This window comes from Sinohyriopsis cumingii, chromosome 6 (assembly GCF_028554795.1).
Source record: "Sinohyriopsis cumingii isolate HCF-2022 chromosome 6, ASM2855479v2, whole genome shotgun sequence".
NCBI lineage: Eukaryota > Metazoa > Mollusca > Bivalvia > Unionida > Unionidae > Sinohyriopsis > Sinohyriopsis cumingii.
Genome location: NC_142966.1, coordinates 100,809,614 through 100,837,394, shown reverse-complemented (window position 1 = coordinate 100,837,394; position 27,781 = coordinate 100,809,614). Strand labels below are relative to the sequence as shown.

The window sequence follows — 27,781 nt, the reverse complement described above, 5'->3', positions numbered from 1 at the left end:
TGTTGTGTGTAGTAAAACTCCCATATGGTTTGAAATTCAAACAAGATGACAGTATGTGTGACCCTCTGCTGACAATCAGGTTAAATGTGATTAAATTAATGAATAAAATGACCAAGTCTTGTACATTTTTTAAAAATATCCTTGGTACAATTTATTTTTGAAATGACAAGAGGGTACACACAAACTGCGAGGGTGGGTGGTGTATGTGAATATTATAGTTTTTCCACATTTTTATTAATGAAAACATTCAGTAACTTTACCACATTTTTTGCGTACCTCCTTCAGGCAGTTGGTATACCCCCCTTGCATATTTCAAAAATGAAAAGCATCAAGGATATTAAAAAAATGCACAATTTATTAATTTATAATTTCTTCCTGGCTGTTGCCAGCATCTCCTTAACACTGTCATCTTGTTTTCAAGCCAAACAGACTTTTAAAGCTTAAATAATGTGCCTGCTCATTATTCATTTCTTTTTCATGAAAAAGTAAATTTTCCGCAAAGTGGCAAGGTTTTCAAGGACTAAACAGAACAGATAGTAAATACTGATGTTGGCATCCAATATCTGCAGTGACTGCTTTAAATATTTCTCCCAAATATTTAAGAAAACAAAAAGGGAAAGCAATTTAACTCTAGGTGCACAGGATTTTAAAGGGATGTAAATACCAAAGTAACATAAATTTTTGGAGCTTATCAAAGAGGAAAAGATAACTCCTGATGTCTGTAAAAACAGACGTTTTGATGTAAATATGGATTCCATATTAATAAAGAAACTTTCACTGTTTAAAATGCAACAAAATAACAATGTCAGATACCACCTGGAGAACATCAAAATATAAATTAATGAATGAAAAGACGAAATTTTGTACACCTTATATATCATCGAGGCTTGTAACTTTTACATTTATGTGTCTGCATGTGTGTGTGAAGGCAAGAACAATAACTTTACATGTACTAATAGAAGGCAAATCTCTAAAACAGTGCCTAATCAATTTTAGTTTGTAGAATTTAGTTCAGAGGCACTAAGCATTGCATTTGCAATCCAACAGTCATGGGTTTGATACCCGCCCTTGCCAGCCTGGGTCAGCTTCCTTGGTGTGTCTTTAGGAAAGGCACTTGACTCCATTTCCTAACCAAGATAGAGCCGATGATGTGTTATTAGTGCTGTCAAAAAACCGAAAAACAAAACAAAACAATTTTAGTTTCCTAAATCTGAGCCAGAGTAAATGACATCAACATTACAGGATAAATGGGTTATAAAACAATGTTTGAAGGAGTTAACTTTAATGAGGATAAGTATCTGCTGAAATTATGCACAATCAAGTACTATCAGTACATTTTTGTCCTCTGCCAACTGCTGTGAAGTCACCAAAAATATATAATGATGAAATATGACTGCAACTGAGCTGTTGAGTTCCTGGGCATATATGGAAAGAAACCAAATTTCATGTCTCTATCTCAAGAGGTATTTGATTTAAAATTGTTATTCACTGGAAATACAAAGTGCTCATCCAAATTCTTGCATTAGTGTATTAATTTGGAATTACAGTGAATTCAAATAAGGACATCTCAGATTATATTACTGTGATTCATTAAAGGCTGTTGGCACATCTCAATGTCACATGCCACTACAGGCACAACAACACATTCAGAGTAGAAGCTTTTTCCAAACACCACTGGAATTTAATTAGAATTTTATTCATTAGGACTGGTGATGGAACTTTTTGGTCCATTTGGGATCTGATTTCCAATAGTGTAAGTTCTTATTAAATTTTCACTTTGCATTCTATGGAAATAAATTATTTCTTGAATTTTACAAAATTTGTTTGTTTTTGCTCATCTGTTACCTAGTTTACAACCAATGAGTTGCAACAGTCACAGAGACCTCTTTTTGCAAAAAGGGATGTACAACTTATCAAGATGCATCCAACCACCAGGTGGGATAGAATGCATATTATATGCCAAATAATTCATGTAGTCAAAGCTAAATGCAAAATATTGTGCAAAACCAGTAAAAGATGAAATATGGGCCCCCATGAGCCTCTAATCTTGGAAGTGTGTGGAAGTAACAATAATGTATAATTAATTTCATGATTCTAGCATAAATGGCATCCAAAAAAATGGACATCAAACACAAATTTTAACCAAAGTTGGTGAAGTGTAGATATGGGCCATAATGACCTATTACTGAAATGAGGGATTAGTGCTAGGAGTCTACCAATTATCATGACTAGACAGTATGTACAAAGCATGCCAAATACCTATATAGTCAGGAATAAAATACAAAAAACTTAGCAAATGTGAAATATAGGTCATAGTGACCCTTTTCTGGAATGGGTATAGTACTAAGAGTGATGTATACAATCACCTAGTTTAATGATTAAAGCATGAACAGCAGAAAAACCCATTTGTACTAAAGTTAACTAAATGTAAAATATTGGTCATATGGACATATTTTTAAGATGAGGGCATAGTACTTATGAAGATGCAGACCCTCAAAAAGTTTAAAAGCTCAAAGTATAATTGTATAGTATAGAAGACAAAGAGTTCCTCAATGGAACTATGCTCCACTGGGGAAAAGAATTTGTAGGAATTCAAGATCTGACCATTTCTTTGTTTTAACTGTCAAGTGTTCAGACATCTCTGATATTCTTCAGCATTAACAAAATTTATTAGTACCATTTTCATTTAGGACAATGTAGACATCATTAGAAGTCTTTTGGTGAAACCCTCATTTCATGATGATAATCATTTAGAGGGAATATTGATAAAAACAATCATCATAGTCATCATGGCAGCCATACTAGATGTACGATTGCCACCATATCATGTAGGACTTGGTGAAAAACCTCTCGAATAATCATCCATTCAGTTGTAGAAGTAGATTTGTAAGACAGTCATAATGGCAGTGATACTGAATGTATGATGAGCACTATTTTTTATATATTTAGGACCAACTAGGTATTATCATAAGTCTACTGGTGAAAACCACATTTGGATATAGACATCCACTTGAAGAGGAGTGGTGATTACAATATTTTCAAGATAGAACTTTTCATTCAGGAGGTGGAGAAATAACATTATTTTCAAACTGGTCATTTTGGCAGCCATATGGACATTGGATCAGCACCAAAAGAAGTCTTTTAATGAAAGCCTCATGCTGGTAAAATCATCCATACTGGAAAAGTAGCCATAACAGGATTTTCAAAATGGCCACTGTGGGGTCTATACTGGACATCAGATTGGCACTATATTAATTTAGCACCATCCGGACATCATAATAAAGTCTTTTGGTGAAAACCCATGTTGATATGACCATGCATTCAGGAGGTGTAGCAATAGGAAGATTTTCATTGGCAGTCAGATCTGCACCATTTTCAATCAGGACCAGCTAAACAACATAACAAGTCTTTTAGTGAAAATTCCATCTTGATATGACCATCCATTCTGGAATAATTTTAACAAAAGTTTCAAGATGGCTACCACTGTGACCATATTGCATGTCACAATGGTACCATTTTCATTTAGGACCAACAAGATACCTATTTTAGCGAAAAACCATATTAATATGACTAGCAGGAGTGGTGATAACATTTTTAAAATGGCTGCTATGGCAGCCATATTGGAAATCTGAAGTGTACCATTTTCATTCTGGAACCAACTAAACCATGGGATGAATGTGTGTCAATTTTCAAGGCAATCCTCTAAGTAGTTTAGGAGATGTGATGATGAACTTGCACTAACTGATGGACATCAGACAGACAATACCCATAAGCTCTTCTGGTCTATGATCAGTAGAACTAATAAAAAAAACCCAAAATGATCATGAACAAAGCAAAAGATCTTAACATAGGCCAGTAAAATATTGCAATGTAGGCCACAATGACCTTTTCCTGTAAGAGTTTGGTACTGTGATACATACAATCAACTAGTCTGACGATTTAGGAATGAACAGCGCCTGAAACTGAACTCATCAGTGAAGCACGAAATATGGGTCACAGTGGTCTACTTATGAAAGTGCAGCAACCATCCAGATGCATCCCCACACCAACTTTCAAGAATCTCGGATAACAGTATGTGTTCAGGCTGCATAAAATATCTGGTTATAAGCAATGCTGAAAAAACAACTTAACCATAGCCAGTAATAAAATGCAAAATGCAGATCACCATGAGCTAATTTTGTTGCAAGGTCATGGTACTAATAAAGATGCATACAATCATCTGGTGTGATGATTCTACTAGACACAGAGATTAAGAAATAAAACACAAAAGTTAACCAAAGTCTGTGAAACATGAAATACAGGGGGGTAGTACACATCACGATGAACACCCTCACCAAGCTTTATAACTCTGGGTATAAAAGGATGTATACAGTCTGCAAAAGACCAGAGCTAAATGCAAATAAACTTAAGCAAGAATAGAAAACTAATGCACATGTACATAGTTAGTCCCATCCCCAAGGGGTAGGTGGAATAAAACCCATTGCAAACTGTTCCTCATGAGCTAGGAAGAGAGAATAGTTAACATTAAGTAAGAGTGTACATATGTATAACCTTTTATCTATGCAGACACCAAAGATGGGAGTAGCTCAATAACTTAACTCTACAAAATGTGGATACTGTATTCACAAGCATGTGCAAATATGGATAGACAAATGATAACTATGTCCTCTCTTGTGTATTTTAGCTTCTTTCCTCCAGGTTTATCAATTTACTTACTGTGAATTAAATTTTAATTGTGTTGTACCAGAAGTAGTTCTAAGTCAGTTACTTCTCCCGAATCCAACATTCAGCAACCCCCAAAAAACCAGGCTAACAACATCCTTACCCAGTGTTTTAGTGCATCTCTTTGTTGTAGTTGTTCTCTTTACCAATAAAATAATTTTACTACATTACCATCTTCTAGGGATAACATTTAGATGAGGCTATTGTGAATCAAGGCATATATCTTTAATTTTAAATTTCAAGACAAAAAGGTTTGGAAAAGAACTTAATGCTGTTTTTTTTTCTGGGCAAAACCATCATATTCTTACTCTATTAATTTCCAATTAAAAAAGTAACTAATTTTTTTTATTCCATTTCTGTGATACTCCTATTTAAGTAGGACATATTTATACCAAATAGCAATTGAATTTGTACAGCTTGGAATTGAAGTTGATCCTCTTCCTCCTACACCTCATCACTGTTGGAAGTGACAATTGTCTGATTACCAAAAGAATTTCCAAAAAATTCAATACGAGATAATTTATTTCTTTAAACTGCTAAAAGCTGATAGTCTTCAGCAACACCTTTTTTTTTTTAAAGTAGCTGCTGTTGTGGACATACTGATGTCAGATTGGCACTGTTTTCATTTAGGGCCAACAAATCATCGTAAGAAGTCTTCTGGTGCAATTACTATGTTGACAAGGCATTCCATTTTGGAGTAATTATAAGATATTTAAGATGGCTATCATGGTGGCCATATTGGATATCAGACTGGCACAATTTTCATTTCAGACCAACTAGACATCATAAGAAGTCTTATAGTGAAAATATGATGCTGATATGACTAGCCATCTGGAAGTAGCAAAAATGATATTTTAATGTTTGGCATTGTTGTGACCATATTTATTTGGAAGTCAAATTGGCACCATTTTTGATTTATGACCAAATAGACATCACAAGCAGTCTTTGAATAAAAATCCCATGCTGAATTAACCATTTATTCGAAGATGTAGTGATAACAGAATTTTCAATATAGCCACTGTGGTGGCTATATTTGATGGATATCCGAGCAGCACCATTTACATACAGGACCAAGAAGGCATCATGAGAAGTCTTCTGGTAAAGTAATTTGGTCAAAAACCCATTTTGATATGACCATCCATTCAGGAGGAGTAGTGATAACAAGAGGTTCAAGATGGCTGCTGTGGTGGCCATATTGGATGTACAAGTCGCAATTTTTTCATTTAGGACCAAGTAGACATTTTAAGAATTCTTCTGTTGAATGCCCCATGGCAATATTACTTCAGGTGGAGTAGCAATAACAAAGATTGTCAAGATGGCTGCTGAGGTGGCCAAACTTGTGCTAACAGAAAGACAGGTGATACAAGGATGATGGACAACAGACCATCCCATAAGCTCTCATGTTGTATGACGAGAACAGCTAATAATTTAAAACAAATGCTGCGAGATCATTGAACGGATGGCATCATATAATAATGCTTAAAGCGATTCTTTAAAATTAATTACTTCATGTCCTTATTTTAGACAATAATTTTAAAATGAAGGAAAGATATATTATCTGTGAAAGCAGAAAATTATACAAATTAAAAATTTCATTAGCATATAATCTCAAATTTACTTAATTTGAAGAGGGGCCCCAAGTGGCCTAGTGGTCTAAAGCGCTCTCCCTTACGGATCACTGCCATCTCACCTGTCTTCATGGGTTCGAGTCTTGGATTTGGCCAATGTTGGTATGTGAGACAGCTTGCCAGTAGCTTCTCGTGGGTCGGTGGTTCTTTCAGGGGTTTTCCCGGGTTCTTCCTCCACCATTAATACTGGCTGCCATGTATAGCCTATCGTGTGCTGAAAAATGGCGTTAAACCCCACAACAACAAAAACTTAATTTGAAATCTTTTCCTATATAAAACTGGACCTTCTCACACCAAAGAAAATACAAGAGTCCCTTGAAGAGAATGGTGCTCTGCTGGGCAAAATAAATTTCCAGGAATTCAAGATGAGATAATTTCTTCCTTTCAACTAACTGTCAAGTGTTGAAACCATCTGATATGCTTCAGTCATATTAAGATTTTCAAACAGCTGCTTTGGTACACATATTGGATGTCAGTTTGATACCATTTTCAGTTACAACAAAGTTGACATCATTTGAAGACTTTTGGTAAAAACCCTATGTCATAAATATCATCCATTCAGGGGGAGTAGTGACCACAAGATGTTTAAAACAGTCATTATAGCAGCCAAACTGGATTTACAACTGGCACCATTTTCATTTAGGAATTGGTGAAATCTCCTGTCATAATGACCATCCATTTTGGGGTGGGGGTAGTGACAACATAACTTTATAGACAGTTATTGTGGCAGTCACACAAGATGTACAATTGGCATCATTATCATTTAGGACCAACTAAGCATCATTAAGAAGTCTACTGGTGAAAAAAACCCAATGATATAGTCATCCATTTGGAAAGAAGTGGAGACAATATTTTAATGATATGACTTTACATTCAAGAGGTGTAGCAATAACAAGATTTTTAGGATGACTGCAGTGGCAGTCGTACTGTAGGTTGGATCAGCATAATTTACATTATAACCAAGTGGACATCATACAAAGTCTTCTGGTGAAATCCCCATGACAATATGACTTTCTGTTCAAATATAGTGGTGACAAGAAGATTTCTTAAAATAACTGGCATAATAGTCATTTTGCATTAAGAATGGAAGCATTATTTAGATAGGTCACGATATACATCGAAGAAGTCTTTCAATGACAACCCTTGGACTAATGATGACAAGATTTTCAACATGGCAACTGTGGCATCCATATTAGACATCATACTGGCACCCTTTTAAGTTCCAACTAGACATCTTAAGAAGTCTTTTAGTGAAAACACCATGCTGATATAACCATCCATTCAATGGGTCTCTCATAGGCTGAGTGGTCCAAGGTGCTCATCTACATGTATGACTGACCATCTCAACTCTGTCCATATTGGCTTGAGTCTTGGCTTGGCCAGCATGGGTACGCGAGAAAGCTTGCCAGTGGCTTCATGGGTCAGTGGTTCTTATCTGGTCCTTCCCCCCTTCTCCCCTGGGTTCTTTCTCAACCCAACATAGTGGCCATCATTTATAGCAGTAATAGACTTGGGCTAACTGCCAAATGAATGACAGATGAAAAATGATGGGTCTGTTTTCCTGAACTTACTTCACTTTTTAAGTGCAAAAAATTATATGTTCAGTTTAAGGACTTAAAGGACCACATGTGTGGCCTAGTGCTTAGAACATCTACCTTGGATGCGGGAGGTTGCAGGCTATAACCCCAGGCCAAGTGATACCAAAGACTTATAAAAATGGTACTAACAGCGGCCTCTCTAGGCACTCAGTATTAAGAGGTTAATATTGGGACTGGTCAGCCTGGTGTCAGGATAATGTGACTGGGAGGGACATCATGCTACATGTCTGTGGCATGATGCCCCAGTGCTAGACATAAACTGCCACACTGCAGATACCATAGCAATATAAATAAAAACTGTTAAAGCTACATTAAAAATACAACTCTCTTTCACACACACAGAGGACTCAACGACTTGATGCATTTAAAGTCATTCAGTAGAAACAATGTGAGAAAGCTTGCATCTTTTCATGAATGTCTGCTGAGATAACAAGTATCTAGTGCAATCTCCAGTTTTCAAGCCCAGCTGCTATACTTCCATTTTGTTCCAAATCGTTAAATATAAAAGCTACAGCTACTTCCTTGGCAGATATACATTCTTTTCATTACAGGTACACCCTCTAAGCCACTGTGACTCAGTGGTTAAGGTGCTGGACAACTGAACAAAATTATACAGGTCTTCATTTCTCATCATCATGGTTATGGATCCCATTACATAGGTCAGATTTTTTGTACTAATTACTAAATTGATACTTAATTTCACTTTAATTTGGACCTTGGCTCACAAAAGCCAATTATTATGTTACTTTACATAATTAAAAAATATGTATACCAGTTTAGGTTTACTGAAGTTTGGTTTGGGGTGTTATGATGCAGCAACATGTGAAGCTTACTTTGGGCCGAGGCAGTTGGAATAAAGAGCCCACTTTGGGACACACTACAGCAGACTTGCCAAACACAGGATTTTTAAAAAGTCTTTGGTATGACTCAGCCAGGTTTGAACCGGTGACCTCCTGCATCCAAGGCAGACACTCTAACCACCAGGCTACCGAAGCAGTTGACTCAAACAGCATACATGGTCATATTGGGTAATTATGGCAAGAAAAGTTTATTCTTGTTTGGTTAAGTAGATTTATGCATATTCATGAAAAACATGGCAATCTGCAAAGGAAGCAATGGGAGCATGGTGGATTATCACCTGTGGCTTGCAATGATGGGAATGCTGGAGATTGGTGAAAAATTGGTAAAAGATGCTGGAGATGTATTATTGATCTGAAACAATGTTTAACCTGTGCAGGACTAATGAATGAAAATATAGCTGAATGTCTGTTTACTGACAAAGTTGCTAAAGTATTAAAAATAGTACATGTTATTTATTCGGTGACAAAGTAATTTTATAATTATCTTGTGCTGAAAAATGATGTTAAACCCTATAACAACAACAGCATAACTAAATATATATCAGATTAAGAGTTTGGGCTAAAAAAGTATGGTCAAAAACTAATTGTCATTATAGTCTGAAATTTAGATCTGTGACCTAATTTGCAAAGACTTCTGAAGAGACATTAGTTACTGAAGCTTGAGGAGATCAGCAGTCATAAACATATAAATTGTTGCAAAAGATGAAGGCCATAGTAACCCGATTTTCAAATGGCAATAGTACGGGAATCTTACTGTAATATTAAGTCATAATGATATATAAATAAATAGCAATAACTGATTCAAAGATATACGGTAGACCTACAATTTTCTAATACATGACAATATTAATTACTAGTGTAAAAAATAGGTCACAGTGACCTATTTCTACATGGTATTTACTAGAGTCTTCTATTGTGTGTGCACAATAAACATGATGCACAAAATCTGTATTATCTAAATGATGGAAAATTAAATCCCTTAAAACGAAATATGTTTTACAGGTTGTAAATGTTTTCCAGAAATCCAAAACAGTTTCTTCAGTTCATTTATTCATCTCAACTGCTGTGTATTTAAACCACTTCTGATATTCCTAACAAAGTCTAACATACCAAAGTTTGCAACAAATATTTTCTTGCATGTCAGAGTTATCATGTTCAGTAGATACCTTTCAACACTGACATTGTCCTGGACCTTCATCTTGATTCATGGATAGTAACGTTTTTTTAACGTCTCCAACAACATCAATATAAAACAACCTGCTAATTCTGGTAAAATCAATAATTGATATTTTTTTGAAAGGGAAAAGAAAGCCTAAAGTTATTTAAGAGGCATCAAAGAATGTTTTTTTTTCTTCTCAGATGCATCCACCAACTAGGTTTCATAAAAGAAATTAATCATACTCACAAGCAGGGGCGTATTAACCATTAAGCAGACTAAGCACGTGCTTAGGGCACCAGGGTCAAAGGGGGCACCACAAAGTTGAGAAAAGGGTGAAAAGAAAACAACGAATGAAGATTTGTAAAAAAAATTGATAAAACTAGTGCAAATTGATCATAATGTTCTGTTTCTTGATCAGACAGGTCAACAACTAAAATGGACTGGGTCAGCGTGGAAAGGAGGGGGGGGGGCACCAAGATTTGTCAGTGCTTAGGGTACCAGTGAGCCTTAATCCGCCCCTGCTCATAAGTCAATACAGCTAAAAACCAGGGTCATGAACTCTTACTTTAAAACAATGTTTGGTTTAGTATTTCACGGTTTGGAAATGCAAGTTTGTTATTTAGTGACAGGTGGTTGGAGTGAAGTACTTGGTCCAGGGACACAAAGTGGTAGTTAATCTAGTGGTAGGATCTAAACTTGTATTCTTTCAAACATAAGTTCATAATGATAAAAACTAAGCCACATTGGTTCAATCTTTAAAACAAATGTTCAAGTTCTCTCAGGAGATGAAGAAACTAACTAAGGAATGTAAAGGCACTACATCCCCTCAATCAACTTATTCACTGAAATATAACTAGACAAAATCAAGCCAAAATTCACTTATGTAAGTACAAAATCACTGTGTAGATAAGCTCAGTAATAACAATGCATGCAATGACCTTTGGCTGGATTTGATCTGGTTTTCAAAACTTGTTCACAAAAATGTGGATATGTTGATCTTAATTATTTTCATTCAGAACATATTAAAGACTGGAAGAAGTGCTTCAGTGAACTCCTAATCTCAATGGCACTATGCATAAGTAGCAACATTTTCAAGATGGCCACCACAGTGGCCATATTGGATGTCCATGAGGTACCATTTTCATTTAGGACTAACTAGACATCACAAGAAGTTTTTTTTGTGAGATCTCCATGTCAATACGATTCCCTGTTCAGGATGCACAGCTACAGCATTATTTTCAAGATGGTCATTATGGATGTCTGAGTGAATTTTCAATACAGATCAACCAGGCCTTGGAAAGAATGCGTATATAAAGCTTCATGGCAATCCTCAATTAGCGCAGGAGTAGTTGTTATAACAAACATTTGCTAATGGACAGAAGACGCACAACAGGCTATTATATTAGCTCTTTTAGTCTAAGACCAGTAATGCAAAACAACTTGTACATGGGAAGCAGGTTAAAGTGAGCTACCTTTTGTTAAGCAATGTTGGACTTAAAATGCTTCTACCGTGAGGAACAAGTAACTTTCATGTGTTTTGGTAAATTTAAGTTCCAATAATCAAAAGGTGACATACATACATTCAACTTCCTCAAAAATTATGGTTTGAAGTTTTGGTTTTGAAATTGTGCATACATTTTTTTAAAAGATTTGTACACATGAAAAATACAGGAGTATAATGTCAAAGATGTCATGTCAAAAATATATGGATTAATGTATGTCGATTCAAACAAAATGTCTTCTGTTGTGAAAACCTTAGTGTATTAATTTACTACATGGAGATCAGGCATGTACAACCTACAGCTTATGGCTTACATCAGAGCCCAAACCTGGCTTTATCTGGTTACATTTACATCATACAGACCCATTCAAAAGATTGCTATGCGGCCCACACCCTGGAGGAAGCTGTACATGCCTGACTTTGATGGACATACAAATAGAGACCTGGATGAAGTTAACCTCCGATCACAACTGGGATATAATAATAAGTTTTTGCACCGCTTGTTTCTGAATATATATTTCTGGAACAATCCATGTTCTAAATTTTATTTTAAAGTTATTGAGTTTGATAGATCTTTATTTAGTAAAACTGTTATAACACAACATTACATCCCTTTGTACATGTACCTGGGCAATATGTCAAACCTAGATAACAATGGAAAAAAAGTCAAATATGGTTAGAATTTATGGTTAGAAAGGTTGCAGTTGAGTCTGATTCCTAACAGTATATAAATCTGCACAAACAAAAAGCATGGTCACAGGCATAAACCATATCATCTACTTTCTCCGGTCCAAAACAAAAAAAACAAAAACAAACTCCTCCACTCCTCCAAAACACAACCATAGCTGTTTGTAACCATAAGGTCAAGTGATTGTCTGATATAAAAGATGACTAAAAGAGGCCCCTATTCCATAGTAATGGTTAGATTACAAAGAGCAAGTGACCCAAATTTCTTTCCTCTTTTTACATTTAACATACATTTGTATTCAGTAATCTGAATCTTTGATATTGCTCTGAAAATGATATCTGCACGACAATGCAGTCACCAGTGAACCACTTATCCCATGACACAGTTACCAGTGAACCACTTATCCCATGGTGAAATGAACATTTTGCTGCTCCAACTGTTATGAGATCAGACATCATAAAAATGACATCAGAAACAAGGACTATTAGATTTAGATGATTTTAATCTAACACTTATGATTTTAAGGAATACAGTACAACTTTGATAATCTGTCACCCTAATAACTGTCAGTCTCTGTTAACTGTCAGGGCATTGTACGTCAAAATATTAAATACAGGTACATGTACATATGTAGATTGCATGCATATGAATCATATATCCCTGAATGCAACATTTTATTATTTGTACCACAACATTATAAAGAAGAAAAATTACAATCAACAACTAGCCACAACTGATCCTTTACAGAAAAGAAGACATACATTTCAGGCAAATAATTTATTTGCATGTAAACAAAATAAGATAAATGTAACAATGCCATTCTTACAAATGAACACACGATGACATATGTAAGGACCACTGGGTTAACCACATCAGCTCCTTATAAATAAAAATATAGGTTTTGGAAATATAGTTACAACTGGCTATATCTTGAACATTCTAAATCTATATGTGAATATTTTACATCCTGAACACTCTCTATGTACATGTTTTATATCCTGAAGAAAATACTCTGTATGTGAACATTTTGTATCCTTAACACTCTCTCACCTGCATGTGAACATTTTATATCCTTAACACTCTCTCACCTGTATGTGAACATTTTGTATCCTTAACACTCTCTCACCTGCATGTGAACATTTTTGTATCCTTAACTCTCTCACCTCTATATGAACATTTTGTATCCTTAACACTCTCACCTGTATATGAATATTTTCCCTGAGAAATTGTGAGAAATTAGTCTTTCTCTCAGTGATACAAACATCATGAGCATTAGCACCTTCAACTGGGTTAAAATTTGTGTGCACACACTTAACTTTGAAAAAGGCAAGACATGGTAGACAACAGAATCCTTCTCCATAACAAAACTAGTTTAATATTTACAGGGTAATGAATCTTCTTACAGCATTTGGACATTAAATTTACTTGAGGCTGATAAATCTGGGATGTATTATTTTGATTCTAAACATAAGAAAAGAAATTCCCCAACTTCAGTTCCAGTAAAAAATTTCAGGATAGATTCAGGTATCTCTCAGCCAGTTTGATCATACTGATGCAGTTTTCCTAATGGTCAAATTAGACTCAAAGAATGGGCTAAATTACCGTTTTGTAATGGGGCGTTGACCTTTAAAGTGAAGATCTAAAAATGGAATGAAAAGACCCACCCTTAAAAACATATAGCATAATGCAGTATAAAAACCATTTTGTTTCCCTACAGTTGTTGTTAAAATGCCCCATAATTACAACAAGAATATTTCCCTGCAGTTAAGACAAAATGCAAAATGCATGTATCACAGCACATGTTAGTATAAGTTTGTGGTACTGTATTTAGGATGTAACCACTCTCACCTCTGCATGCATTATATAAATGACAGATATCATGTCTCATAGTTTCATCAATAAACCATAGAGGACGATCTGGAATTAGACCAAAATCATTTCCTCTATATATTTGTGTTTGGCAAGTATTGACAGTAAAATTGACTGAGAATAAAACGTTTTTGTCACCTTCCAGAAATGAATATACCACATATCCTCACTTATATGTTGTCTCCAACTGCATACAGTTAAAACCCAGGTTTGACATCACATAATGCACTGAAAGATCAATGTCTATGTTGTTTATATTACTGATAGCAAACTGCATACACCCTGACCAGCCTGCAAATTAAGCAATGACAGATCTGGGTCTATGCAGTGTGCAATTAGATCCAACATATAAGCAAGTATATATTGTAAGACTATAGTAAGACATATTCTTCTAAAGTCATATGGTGTAAATTTTACGTAGAATGTTGCATAAGAATAATTGGTCACTTTAATTTTTTTTTTTGGTGTTTAATTATCAGGATAAAATCTCCAAGGCTACTAAAAACAGATACAATCAAACATTAAATTTTGGACTGATGTGTCTTGCCTGACCAAATCTTAAATCCTTTGGTCTGTTTATTCATTCAGTTAAAAAGACTTGAACAGTAGATGTTAATTTGGTTGGTGGGTCTTTAATGGATAAGGTGGGGTTGTTAGGATTAAAGTATCAAATGTGGCTTGAGTGGAATTGTCCCGATTAAGCTATAAAATATGGGTTGGATAGGCCTGCCAGTATTAAACTAACAAATGTGGGTGTTGTCAGGATTGAGCTATCAAATGTGTTTTGGGTAGGGATGTCAGTATTAAAAAAATATTGGTGGAGTGAGGTGGGGTTTTTGGGGGTTAATCTTATGTGCATGGGGTTGTCAGTGTTATACTAACAAATGTGGGTGGGGTGGGGTGTCAGTATTAAACCAACAAATGTGGGTGGGGTTGGGTGTCACTATTAAACTAACAAATATGGGTGGGTTGGAGAGGGGTTGTCAGAATTAAACTATGAAATATATGTGGGGTGGGGTGGGGTTGTTAATATTACATTATCAAATTTAGCTGCATTTTGTATCTGTCAGGAGGTTAAAAAAACATGACTCCAAGGACTCTGCTCTACATTCCTTTTACTAACCTAAACAATATCTCACACTCGGAGCATCTTAAAGTCTATCAATCCTACAAATTTTGATATATGCTAATGAGAAGTGTCTTGAAAGTTTCTCAAAGGTATCAACAGTGTTGGATCAACTATAGGTATATATAAACTCAGTGTGGAAAACATTGCATTTTCTCCCCATTTCACTACACTATTTAATATTTAAATTTCAAGGCACATTAACTATAAAATCCAGGAACTTGTGCAAGTCAATATACAGTACTCCCATGTTATAATGCTGTCTAAAGGAATCATAAGGTATACTGTCTTACAGTAAGACTGCCTAAAGTATTACCTTATTATAATGCTGTCCATCATGAGCCATTAAGTACACTGCCTTATAATGAGACTGCCTTATAATGAAGTACATGATATATATAATTTTACCACCACTTAATAAATTGGGATCAATACCTGCCTTATAACAGGAACTATGTTATCATGAAGGGAATTACAGTGATGGAATGCTGCAATGTATAGTCTAATACAATGTAACAGATCTACTACTATATAAGCCTTGTATCAAAATATAAAGTGTTCAAGAGACAGCCAGTTATTTAACAAATTTCATTAAATTCTGCCAAACTTGTGACAATAAAAATTTCTCTAAATGTAAGTATGTGCAGTGGTTGGCTTAGAAACCTAGGCTTCTTCATTTATAACAGGTCTTTTCATTTTCGTTTGTAAAATAATAACACGTGTACCATGTGCAATGAAAATTTGGTATCACAATGCAAGTAATCAGTTTTAATTTTATCTTGTATACAAAGATGAATATTTGGAAAATGAAGTGCTCAAGATTTTCTATATTAGACTAAAATTTAGAATAATATTATAAAATTATTGACCTTTGTGTTGGTGAATATTAAGTTTTATGAACCAGTAAATTTCATCTTGTGACTAACACAAAGAAGGTTAATATGACTGGGTTCTATGATTCATAAAACATCAACTTCAGCTAATCACATGACTCTATAGCTGTTTTATTATACCAGAAAAGGCAATATTTTGAAATTTAACTTGTTTGAATATAGTGAAATTGCAATTTCAAATGTATGACACCACAACAAATATGGTATAATGTCATGTATTATTGCAAATCATATGCCACTGCATCAATGAAAAAAAGCATCTCTCAATTAAATCATGTCATAGTTAAAATGAATGTGTGAAAAAAAAAAACAGGATTTAATTCATCTCTCAGTGTACATACAATGGAACATGCTTACAATAACATGGAGTTACCTGGGGTAAATACCAATTTGAGAATTGGTTGCATTTGACTTCAACAGAAACTGAACACGAGTCCCAAGTTTGCCTGACATTGGTAACAGGCACATCTGTGCTTGTGAATGCAAATTCATACCAGTATTGAAACTGTGTTGCCAAATTGAAAGTTTCGTGCACTTATTTACTACACAGCCTATTAATGCTGGTGTTGATTATCGTTTTTAGACCATACAAGTAGGATACAAAAAACTTGACAGAATATCCTACTTCAAGTTTATTAATATGCTTGCATTTTGTGGACAGAAATAAAATAGACAAAATAAGGCCAGTAGTCTTGGTTTTCATTAGTTAGAAGTTCATCTGGAGTGTGATTCCTTGCTGTATAACCCTAACGAATAGCCTAATACTGTATGTCTAGGTTTGTCTGCCAGAGATAGGAATTTTCATTTGTTTGTTTGTGTTTAGAAATAAATATTTTTATATGTTTTTGGACATAATTTTTTTTGTTTGTTTGCAATGGATAGATTCCTGGATCTGACCTTACTCCTCTTGGGTTATGATTTGGAAATCACTGATTTGATCACATGGTGTGGACTGATTCTCACTAGATTGGATTGATTACTTAATTTCTCATGAACTTTGTTCAAAATCCTTGTTTTTATTTTTTTAGTAATTTAATTTGAAAGTATTATAGCTGTTGTTGTATGGTTTAATGCCATTTTTCAGCACAAGATAGGCTATACATGGCGGCCAGTATAATTGGTGGAGGAAGAACCTGGAAAACCCCGGGAAGAACCACTGACCCACGAGAAGCTACTGGCAGGCTTTCTCACGTACCCACATTAGCCGAGCCTGAGACTCGAACTCACGCAGACAGAGGTGAGATGGCAGTGATCCGTAACGGTGAGCGCTTTAGACCACTCGGCCACTCGGGGCCCCAAAGTATTATAGAGAAAATGCTTAGTTTTTTATTCCTGATTTATTAAAAGCTAACATAAAAAGTCTTCTTGCCTAGTCTTTCTGTCAAATTCTGCTGACTAGTGTTTTTATTAATTTTGTGAAGTGGTAGCCATATCTAATGAGAATTTTGTTATCATTTGTACAAAATCTGAAGTCCTTTCATACCATGATGATATTTGCTAAAGCTGGTAAAAATCGGTCCATTGGTTTTTGAGAAGTTTAAAACAGCAATTGTTGACAGACACACAATGACAATACAATCATCACAGCCAGGTGAGCTAATTGTTGTTGTTGTTGTTGCTTTAGGGCTTAACGCTATTTTTCAGCACAAGATAGGCTGTACATGGCGGTCAGTATAAATGGTGGAGGAAGATCCCAGGAAAACCCCGGAAAGAACCACCAACCAATGAGAAGTTACTGGCAAGCCTTCTCACATACCCACGATGGCTGAGCCTGAGACTTGAACCCATGCAGACAGAGGTGAGATGGCAGTGATCCATAACAGTGATCACTTTAGACCACTCTGCCACTCAGGGCCCCTGATGAGCTAATTAACACAGGTATATAGCTGATGGCTGTTATTGTCATCATATCCAGGTGAGTTTGGACAGTTTTGTATCGGACAAAATGAAGGTACATCCCAGGCTGCATTTGACTTAGTCTTAACCCACCACTAAGTGGAATGTAGCAGTCGAGATTGTACAGTCATGGGTCTGACCTAGGACAAATAATAGTTTTCTGTTCCAGTCAAGGCTGAATGCAAAAAGAATGGTATTTTACCCCATTTAAGACACTTCACTGACTTCAGTATTTCACATGGGAATGATTATGACCCCTCCCCCCCGCCAGTCATCATGTCTATGTACCTGTTCAACATTACTTTAAAAAGAAATCCATTTTAATGAATTATTCCACCCACCAATATGAGCAAGATAAAAGGGTTTATATTTTACTAAGAGTTCAATTAACGAAGAGGCCTTTAAAAGATCTGAGAATTTATAATGCTGCCTGTTTGAGCTTTATATTTCCAATGAAATTTCCAACCACTGCAGCATAACTTACTTACATACAATTTTAATGGAAAGACATAGTAAATGTAGCAACAAACAAATTACAAAGAAGCAAAACCAAAAGGGATCAATAGGGATCAAGTGTGGCTTTGAAAACAGAAAAATAATCTTCATGCATAGCATGGCAGACATGAGACAGACATTTAGTCATGCAGGAGGTGCATGCTGTATCCCTGAAAAGTAAAATCATTGGTCAGTGAGTGGCATGTTGACATCAAAAAGGACCAATAAGATTTTGATCCAAAAATTTGAATCTAGGTCAAACTTCCAATGAAACAAAAAGGGAATTAAATTATCTGACAGTATAATGCATGGCATATATTCCAATACTTGCAAATCTGATGTGTGTATAGGGAATATTAACAAAAATACAGAGCACATATGATCTCTCACTGATCCCTTTTGATGTACAATAAATCATTTCCCTAGAACATGGTGTCAATGTTCTTTGCTGATGTTGCAGAAACTATGGCAAACTAGCTTATCTGGAATTCCAGGATCATTCCAAAACCATTTAAAAACTGAAGCTAATTTTATATTAGGAATAATAATAACAAAAATCTGAGATCTTAATATTAAAACCAACAATAGTTAAACATTTTGACAAAAAAAAAAAGAACAACAAAACTATTCAATGATTTAACTTTAATAAACAGAAGAAGAACCATTAAATGTTCTAACTGTAATTATAACTTTAAGTGTTTATTATAATGTATGCTACGAAAATTATGGCATATGATCCTGCTTTCATAATAGCACCAGAATATTTTACAGCCATAATATTTTTGTTTAGTGACATAATTTTTACATAAAAAGACACAGCATATAAATATAGTACAGAATTGACTGATATATAACTGCATAAATAAGATCTTATTCTGTCTGCAAATGCAAGAAAATCTTTACTTTTATAATTTTTCTATCGGGAATGAAAATTACCTAAGAATAAAATATTAACATCAACAAGAATTGAAAACAAAACATAAATGAACATCTTTCCAAAATATGAATTTTAAAATTCTAAGATTTAAAATTTAAAATCACAACCAGTTTCTTCATGAATATAACTTCTCATCATGCAATTAAAAAGAACAATGATACCATGTTATTCAGCATGGTAACTGCCACAGTTTTCAGCCTCAATCTGAGGACAAATTATTATTAATATAGACAAACGACAATTTCAGAATCAAGGAAATAACAGTTTAATGGAATAATATTAAATGATATTAATATCTAGTTCACAGAATTGATATGTATTTTGCTTTTTTGTAAATCTTACTTCAATACACGGAAGACCTTCTGTGGGTGCTATTAATAACCTAACAGTTTGGCTTGGAGTTTTATGGCCCAAAAACCCAAGTTGGTTATTTAGTGCTAAGGCAACTGAAATATAGTTACTTCTCCAAGAACATAACCATGGTAGCTGTCCTGGGGTGATCTGATTCCAGGATTCAAACTCACACTCGTCTGGTTGCGTGTTTGGCAAACTAAACATAGTAAAGCTCCTTTTTCAAAGTTTGATTTGATAGGTGTGGTTCTATACCATGCATAAAGATAATAAAAACAGACTCTGTATTTAAAGTCAGATTTTAGCATGACAAATTGATAATCTCCTTACCAGCAGTTACCTAAGCTGGCCATTTCTGAATGAGTATGATGCTTAAAATTACAATTTAGAAAATAATATCTTAAACAGTGTTTTACCTCATAGAGGAATTATTATGCAATGATATCATGCAATATCAACTATTATTTTCTAAGCACCACTGGCAGTTATGATACTGTTTGGCAGGACTAGATTTTGAGCAAATATTTTAAGGCATTAATTGTGCTGTCAAACAATCTGTGTGCCCGAGGGAGACTTCTGCTGTGACTCTTCGGGCGGGTCAGATGCAAGAATATTGCTGAAACTAAAATCAAGCAAAAGCTGTCAATACAACAAATTTAATATTACAGAATGTAAGCATGATGAGGCACTGTTGTAGAGAATATTAGGAAAGTCATATTAAGCATGCTTTTAACATACAGGCTATAGGTTAAAAAGCCTTCACTTCATACATTTTGATAATGCTATTACAGAATAACATTTTCACACTTTTCACTTAACTATAATTTTATGACTGGTGAAGATAAAATCTGAACAAGTATAGATGGATTATTGTTCATAGAATATGCTACAATAATGCTGACTTTCACAACTGTTGTCATTATCTTGCTTTCTATGAACTGAGTACATCTTATACTGCAAGATCAAATTTTGTGTAATTTTAGCACTGTATAACAGGTACACCACTCCCTCAACATCTTTACAACCCATGGGGTATAAATAAACAGACTGCTACATCGGCCAGGTAGATTCACCATAATAGTTAACACAGGTGGTAAGGTGTAGGGGAATCTTTAAACAGTCATTATGTATGACAAAATCAGTATTAAAAAAATCATGTGAATATTTTTCTACCATCTTGTAACATTCTGAAATGTGAAATATAAAGATTAAGTTAAACGAAGTCATTGATACAATATAAATCAAATTTATAATGTATACCACAAACAAATGAATGAAACATGGAAGCCATGGTGACTCGGTGGTTTGTGTCGTGGACTTGTGATCAAAAAGGTGTGGGTTTGAACAGGGGTCACACTATTAGGCAAAGTGGGCGACTAAGTCACCTAAAAACTGTAAACTTTGCCTTCTTCTGTTAGGAAAGTGAAAATGACTTCTCCCTGTGATTTTGTTTCAAGCTAAAATGACTTAACCACATCTTTTGAGATGCTCCCTTGCCCTACCTGGTTCAGTGCTAGTGTAGTAGCGAAAGGTATCCATCAAGCAAGTAGTTAGGTCTAGTTTTAATATCAATTACGCTGACAACTCTTGCACATTCACAATCATGTGTTTTGATAGCTGAATGACCATTTCCCGAGTAAGTCAGCAACTAGGCCTCTATCACTACCCGATTTAGGCATGTTATCCTTTGATGATAAAAACACAAACTATAAACTTGTGTTTTGTAACTTTAACAATAGCATGTAAATAGCAACATGTGTTTTAAGAATATTCAGAAAATTATACAATTCACAGAAAGCAAAGCCTAGGTATTAGGTTATTTAAGATTTAACTTTAAAATGCAATTAAATAGGTCAGAAGCATATGGGAAAATGCCATGTTTTGGAATATGCGAGAAGCATTGTAAAATCAAAGTTATTTTTTGACTGGACTTGTATTTGTGGGAAAAAGCTGAGAAGCAGATAATATTTAATCAAAGCCTAAAGTTATAACAAGTATGTAGACAAATAAACCATAAATTTGTGATCCTACCATGAACTATTGTAGTGAAGCTACCCGGTATATAAAGTGAGTGATTACATTACGAAAACCCCTTCTTCTAAATATTGATGCACCCTCGTCTGTGTTGATTCGGTTGGAAAGAAGGGTTTAGTTCATATACCAACTATAAAGGAGCCATGTTTGTAATTTTAAGCATTTTAGTGTGTTATGTATGAATAGTTATGGTAATGTTGTATCCACAACAAAGAAATGATGAACAATGTGATCTGAAGACATGCGTGCATTGACTCTCTGGTGCATGGTACAGGGGTTGTTTCAAAAACATTTAGAAATCTTTGAAATTGCCATTATTGTGAACTTTTAGAAAGTATATTTTTTTAAAATACAAAAATATAATTTTTTTTATTAAGGGTAGTTGATTAAGCATTTTTACACACTTACAATTACAATAATGTAATCTGGTTAAACAGTTCAAATTTTTTATTAAGTAGTTTCTGTTCTTTTCTTTTTGAGTCATATTGCCAAAATAACAGAAATTTTCTACTTGAAAATAAAGTATTGCTTAAATCCAATGTTAAATGCAAATATGCATACTGGAAAAAAGAGGGCATAATTCAAATAAGAGAACACACACACCACTTCTCCCTGCTGAGCCCTCACTTCTCCCTGTTCTGTCCTAAAGGAGAAGTCACTTCTCCCTAAAATTCAAGTCGAGCTTGACCCCTGTTTGAATCCTATCATTTGAGCAGCCTGAGTTGTCTATCATGCTGTGTTCACCGGAAAGACACTTTACTCCAAATGTCTTGGCACTAAATAACCAATGCATGTTGCTGTGCCGTGAAATGTCAAAAACAAAACCTTAACAAAAAAGTCAAGGAGGAACTGATTCACTTGCACAAGTATTCAGCCAACAAATACTGCAATTAAAGTTTCACAACTTGATTTACACTTATAAACTGCAAAAACCTGAATCTAACACCATATTTGTTCTAAATTATTCCTCAAGTTATCAATCTGATATGTCAATATAAACCACAAGCCAATGCATTGTGTTGTCAGATGGCTAAATTCTACCCAATGTTGTTTCTACTAATAAAGAGCTGGCACATGACAATCACACTGTTTTGTTCATTCCAACCAGATCATAAGAAGGTGTGTGTGTGTGATCTGGATTTTCAATGTAGCTTTAAACAAAATTCAGTCATATCGCTATGATGTCTGCAATGTGGCAGTTTATAGTCATGTCTAGCACTGGGGCATCATGCTGCAGACATGTAGCATGATGTCCCACCCAGTCACATTATTCTTGACACCAGGCCGACCAGTCCTAACACTAACCTCTTAATGCTGAGCGCCAAGCGAGGCAGCTGTTAGTACCATTTTATGTAAGTCTTTGGTATGACTCGGCTGGGGATTGAACCCACAACGTCAAGCATCCAAGGTGGACGCTCTAACCACTAGGCCACTGGAAATCATAAAGGAAAAGAAGAAAGAAAATAATGAAGGGAAACAATCCTGAAGCACTATTTTAGAAGATGTGACTCATACCTGACTAACACTAATGTTATGTGTTTAGGCTCTTTCAAACAGTAACAAGAAAAGAGTGAAGACAACAAGCTTTGTAAAACTTATCAAATAATTTATTTCCCTTGAAAAACAAGGTAAAAATGAAAAAAAGAACTTATGGATTTACAAATCAAATCCAAAACATAATCCAAGAATTAAAAAACAGAAGTCGTAATAATAAAAAGTCTTGATGAAACTAAGTTTGAATCCTGATGAAATCCAAAATGGAAGGTGATGACGTATCCTGTGGTCAGTGTCATACTGATTTGTCAACAGTTCTTTGTTCAATCACAGAAAACAATATTCCAGTGTTTGCATTCTGTGTAAATTTTGATAACTGTCCTTGTCCAAGAACTAATTTAGAGCAAAAGTATTTCCAGTGAAAAATAATCTCTTTGGAATCCAAATAATTTTAAGAAAAATAAAATAATTAGCCAAAAAAAAACTGGTCACAGCATAAAACACCTGGACATCTTCAGTGTTAAGGCAAGTAATAACTATTCTTTCTCAAAACACCAGTAATAAATCTAGCTACGATGCAAAACAGATGCCTGGATGTGGGTCAATCCTCTGGTAAAACCTAACTGATACATGTTATTTGTCACATACTCCAAGTAGGACCTCAATTTCACTTTATGACTCTTACTCTGAGGACGAATTATAAAAAAATAATGTTTACTTCAACTCTTACTGGTTCTGAATCAAGGTCAGGAAACTAGGTCAACATTGGATACAATATTTCTATTATTAGTTGTTTACGAAAAACAGTCAGTCAAACAGAACTGAAATGAATTTTGGGACATCAAATCCAGTAAATAAAGTCACATTACAATAGCATGTAATGGAATTAAAAAAATGTAAAACAAACAATTAAATTAAATCAAAAATAAATTAAATCAAATATACATAACATTACAGTCATCAAATTTTGCAAAGGCAAAAATTATATTGACTAGTCTTTGATTTTGACAAACTAGCTGACTGAGCCTCCAAGCAAACTGCACTAAAATGGCAGTGTGTTGCAGGCACTGTAAACAGCAGTGGACGATTATTCTTTTAATTACTGTGATGGAGTATCATATCAAAGGATTATTAAATTCTCAACATTTGTTAAAAGTTATGCAAGGGTGAGGTTTTAGGTAAACAGAGTTATTTATTATCATTTTGATAACAGAATACATTAATTCCCTTTTCACTGGAAATGACAATAAGCACTATTTAGTCATTAAAATCTCTTTACATTTCACTTTTTCTTTTTGATTTCTCAGTGATATGTAACAAATGGAATGTGTAAAATTTTAAAACGTGATCTCTCTTTGAATATCCAAAGTGACATGAATTTGGTAAAAGAGAGTCTGACTTGGTTATTTCATGACTTTTGTCACCAAATCTGAAGAAAATTAAGGTAGTGAGAATACAGATAGATGGGAACGCTGACGTATTACAAATTTATCTAAGACACATCATGGTCCTTTGAACTGTATAAATATGTTGCTCTAAATAATCATTATTTTCCTAACATTTTCTTCCATAACATGTCTTATGTAATTTATATTAACATCTGAAACATTGCTTGGGAAACTAATGTGATTTCTTTTTAACTAGTTTGGCCCCGATCCCGTCTGTAGGCGTGATCCGGTTTCTGCATTCATTGGCCAATTCCGTCTGTAGTCATGAATTGTTTACTGCATTCAATAGCCGATCCTGTCTCCAGGCATGATGAATGTGTGTTAGATACAATGTTTCTGATTGGTTAGAAATGGTTTATTCCAAGAACTCAACAACTATTAAACCAATCAGAAATGATTTTACTTTTGTTTGTGGAAATCTGAATTGTTCAGAAGCCAAGTATGAGAGCGGTTTAACTACACGTGTTCTGTTCATGAAAAATCGTAAATGATGGCGGACGGAAGAGTGATTTTTGATGAGAGCAAAAATGTGGAGTTTCTCGGGTTTGATCTTGAAAATATTGAGCAAGCTGAGGAAAGATATGTTCAGCAGTTGGATATTTTGTGAGATTTAGATATGGACATAGAAGAATCGTCCGAAGATGATGATGCTGACAGCGATGATGGAGTTGTTGTGGGTAAACGTTGCACATAATTTTGTAAATACTGTATAAATAATGTTGTGAAAGTATTCGACAAATAGGGAAAAAATTACATCAATGTGTCGACAAATTCATTTGAAATAAATGGTGAAAATTACGTGGATTTTGTTTGGATATAAGAAGAGAAATTAAGGTAAGAGTGAATGCATGTGCACGATGTTTTCAAACAGGTAAAAACTCTGCGGCACAAGCAGCTAGACACAGCTTTGTGCTTCTGAGGCATAGCAGCAGAGATACTGAAAACAGTGCTGGGGCCGAATGAGTTAATAGTTTTTTTCTTACTATTGTTTTGTGCATTACAATTAGCATAATAATGTCCAAGGAAGATAACTCTTACAAGTCTAATCATTTATCTAAACAAGAGTTGGTTACCATGACACAAATTTACATAAAGGCTAGCAGATGTATACTCCATTAATAATTTTTTGTAAAGTTTGTTAGTATTGTTAATAATACAAACAACTTGATAAAACGGAATGCACATTATGTTGTAATCATGGACAGTTTAAAATCCTTGTAGACAAAAATGGGAGTCATATATAGTGTTTTAAACAACATCTGTTGAGTTGTCATGGCATGAATTAACAAGGGAGTGGTGTATTCAGGCAAAGAAACAAAATTCAAGTCGATTCAATAAATGCCTGCCTGTAAGTCTGGTCCAACTGCAAACTGTCGATACCCAGATCTTCTGTCATATAATGCACATGGGATTTGGGTCCTAGTAGTTTATGTCTATACCCAGATCTTCTGTCATATAATGCACTAGAGGATTTGGGTCCTAGTAGTTTGTGTCTATACCCAGATCTTCTGTCATATAATGCACTAGAGGATTTGGGTCCTAGTAGTTTATGTCTATACCCAGATCTTCTGTCATATAATGCACTAGGGGATTTGGGTCCTAGTAGTTTGTGTCTATACCCAGATCTTCTGTCATATAATGCACTAGGGGATTTGGGTCCTAGTAGTTTGTGTCTATACCCAGATCTTCTGTCATATAATGCACTAGGGGATTTGGGTCCTAGTAGTTTGTGTCTATACCCAGATCTTCTGTCATATAATGCACTTGGGGATTTGGGTCCTAGTAGTTTGTTCACAGTAATCAGTAGAACGAACAACACAGATCGTGATCTGCCAGCACATTATGCAATGGCAGATTAGGGTCAGTGTTGTTTGCAGACAGAATAGACTTATAAGCAATTATAAATGGATTGTGTCTAGTAGTTTCAATCAATATTTCCTTCTCAAGACTAGTTTCTTTGTTAAAAGGTCACATGTACAAACATCTGATAATGATTAATGATGTTCAATGCAAAATTTGAGATTATAACAGAAACAAATCACTGATTGATAAATGAGATTAAAAATCTATTTAATCATACTGCAAAACTCTGATAGAAAAAGCTATCTTAACTCATGGTGCATATGGAAAGGTTTAAGCTCTAGAGTGTTGTGAAGAAAAAACTTAAATTGGAAATATTACATTCATGAAACTACTAATACTAATGGGAATCCTCATCATGCACACATTTTCAAGAGAAAAAGAAAGGGACAGAGGGGAAAAGCATTTTATTATTTCCAAATTTTTCGAACATATCAGATACTGACTATATATGTTTTATAATGACTTCAAATGACATGGACTACAAAGTTCAGATTAGTGTCGCCACTAAAAGAAATTAAAGTTTACTTACAAATTCCATATAGAGGACTTCTTTTTGGCGTGCGAAAGGTCAGGATGTTCTCTTGAGGCTCTGATCATTTCAGTCCAGCGTACTGCCTCCTGCAGCTCCATCAGCCGTTCTTTGTACTGATTACGCTCCATCAGGACACGAGCCATCTCAACTCTTGTAAACCGCTTCCTCTGGGCCATAGGCACGTCATCCTGAACCATGCACATATAAACATGTGATCAACAGTACAAAAAACAAATATTTTTTAGTAATGGTGGCCATATGTGATGGCAGAACTGCATAATCTGTATAAAACTTGAAAGCTCTTCATACCAGGATACTTCTGTGTCAAATTTTGTCTAATAATATTAAGCAGTTCTGACAAAAAAGTTGTTTAAATTTTGTAATACTTTAGGAACAGCTACAGTGTTTGATGGTGGCTTGACATTTGTACGACTGCTCTGGTGGCCTAGTGGTTAGAGCATCTGCCTCAGATGTGGGAGATTTTGGGTTTCGAACCCCCGCCAAGTCATACCAGAGACTTATAAAAATGGTTTATATGGTAAATATAACTGATTTTTTTTTAAAAGCTATGTTAAAAATCCAAAAACACGCACATCCAAAGCACACTGACATTTGTAGAAATTTGAAAACCTTTTGAGCCGGATGCCTTCAAATTTGGTAAAATTCTGTGAAGTGTTTTTTTAAGAG

The 27,781-nt window shown here is 34.8% G+C and overlaps 1 protein-coding gene across 17 annotated transcripts in view; it reads right to left on the bottom strand.

Moving 5' to 3' along the window:
- The window catches only part of LOC149797568 (C-Jun-amino-terminal kinase-interacting protein 4-like), a 243,704-nt gene that overhangs the window by 142,178 nt on the left and 73,745 nt on the right, over positions 1–27,781 (bottom strand). For all 17 annotated transcript variants that reach the window (XR_016421848.1, XM_089962454.1, XM_089962453.1 and 14 more), the window contains one exon: positions 27,092–27,282. Coding sequence is in view for 16 of the 17 variants with exons in the window: in XM_089962454.1 (XP_089818580.1) it covers positions 27,092–27,282 (191 nt within the window). In the remaining variant the exon portion in view is untranslated. The remainder of the gene's footprint in view (positions 1–27,091; positions 27,283–27,781) is intronic.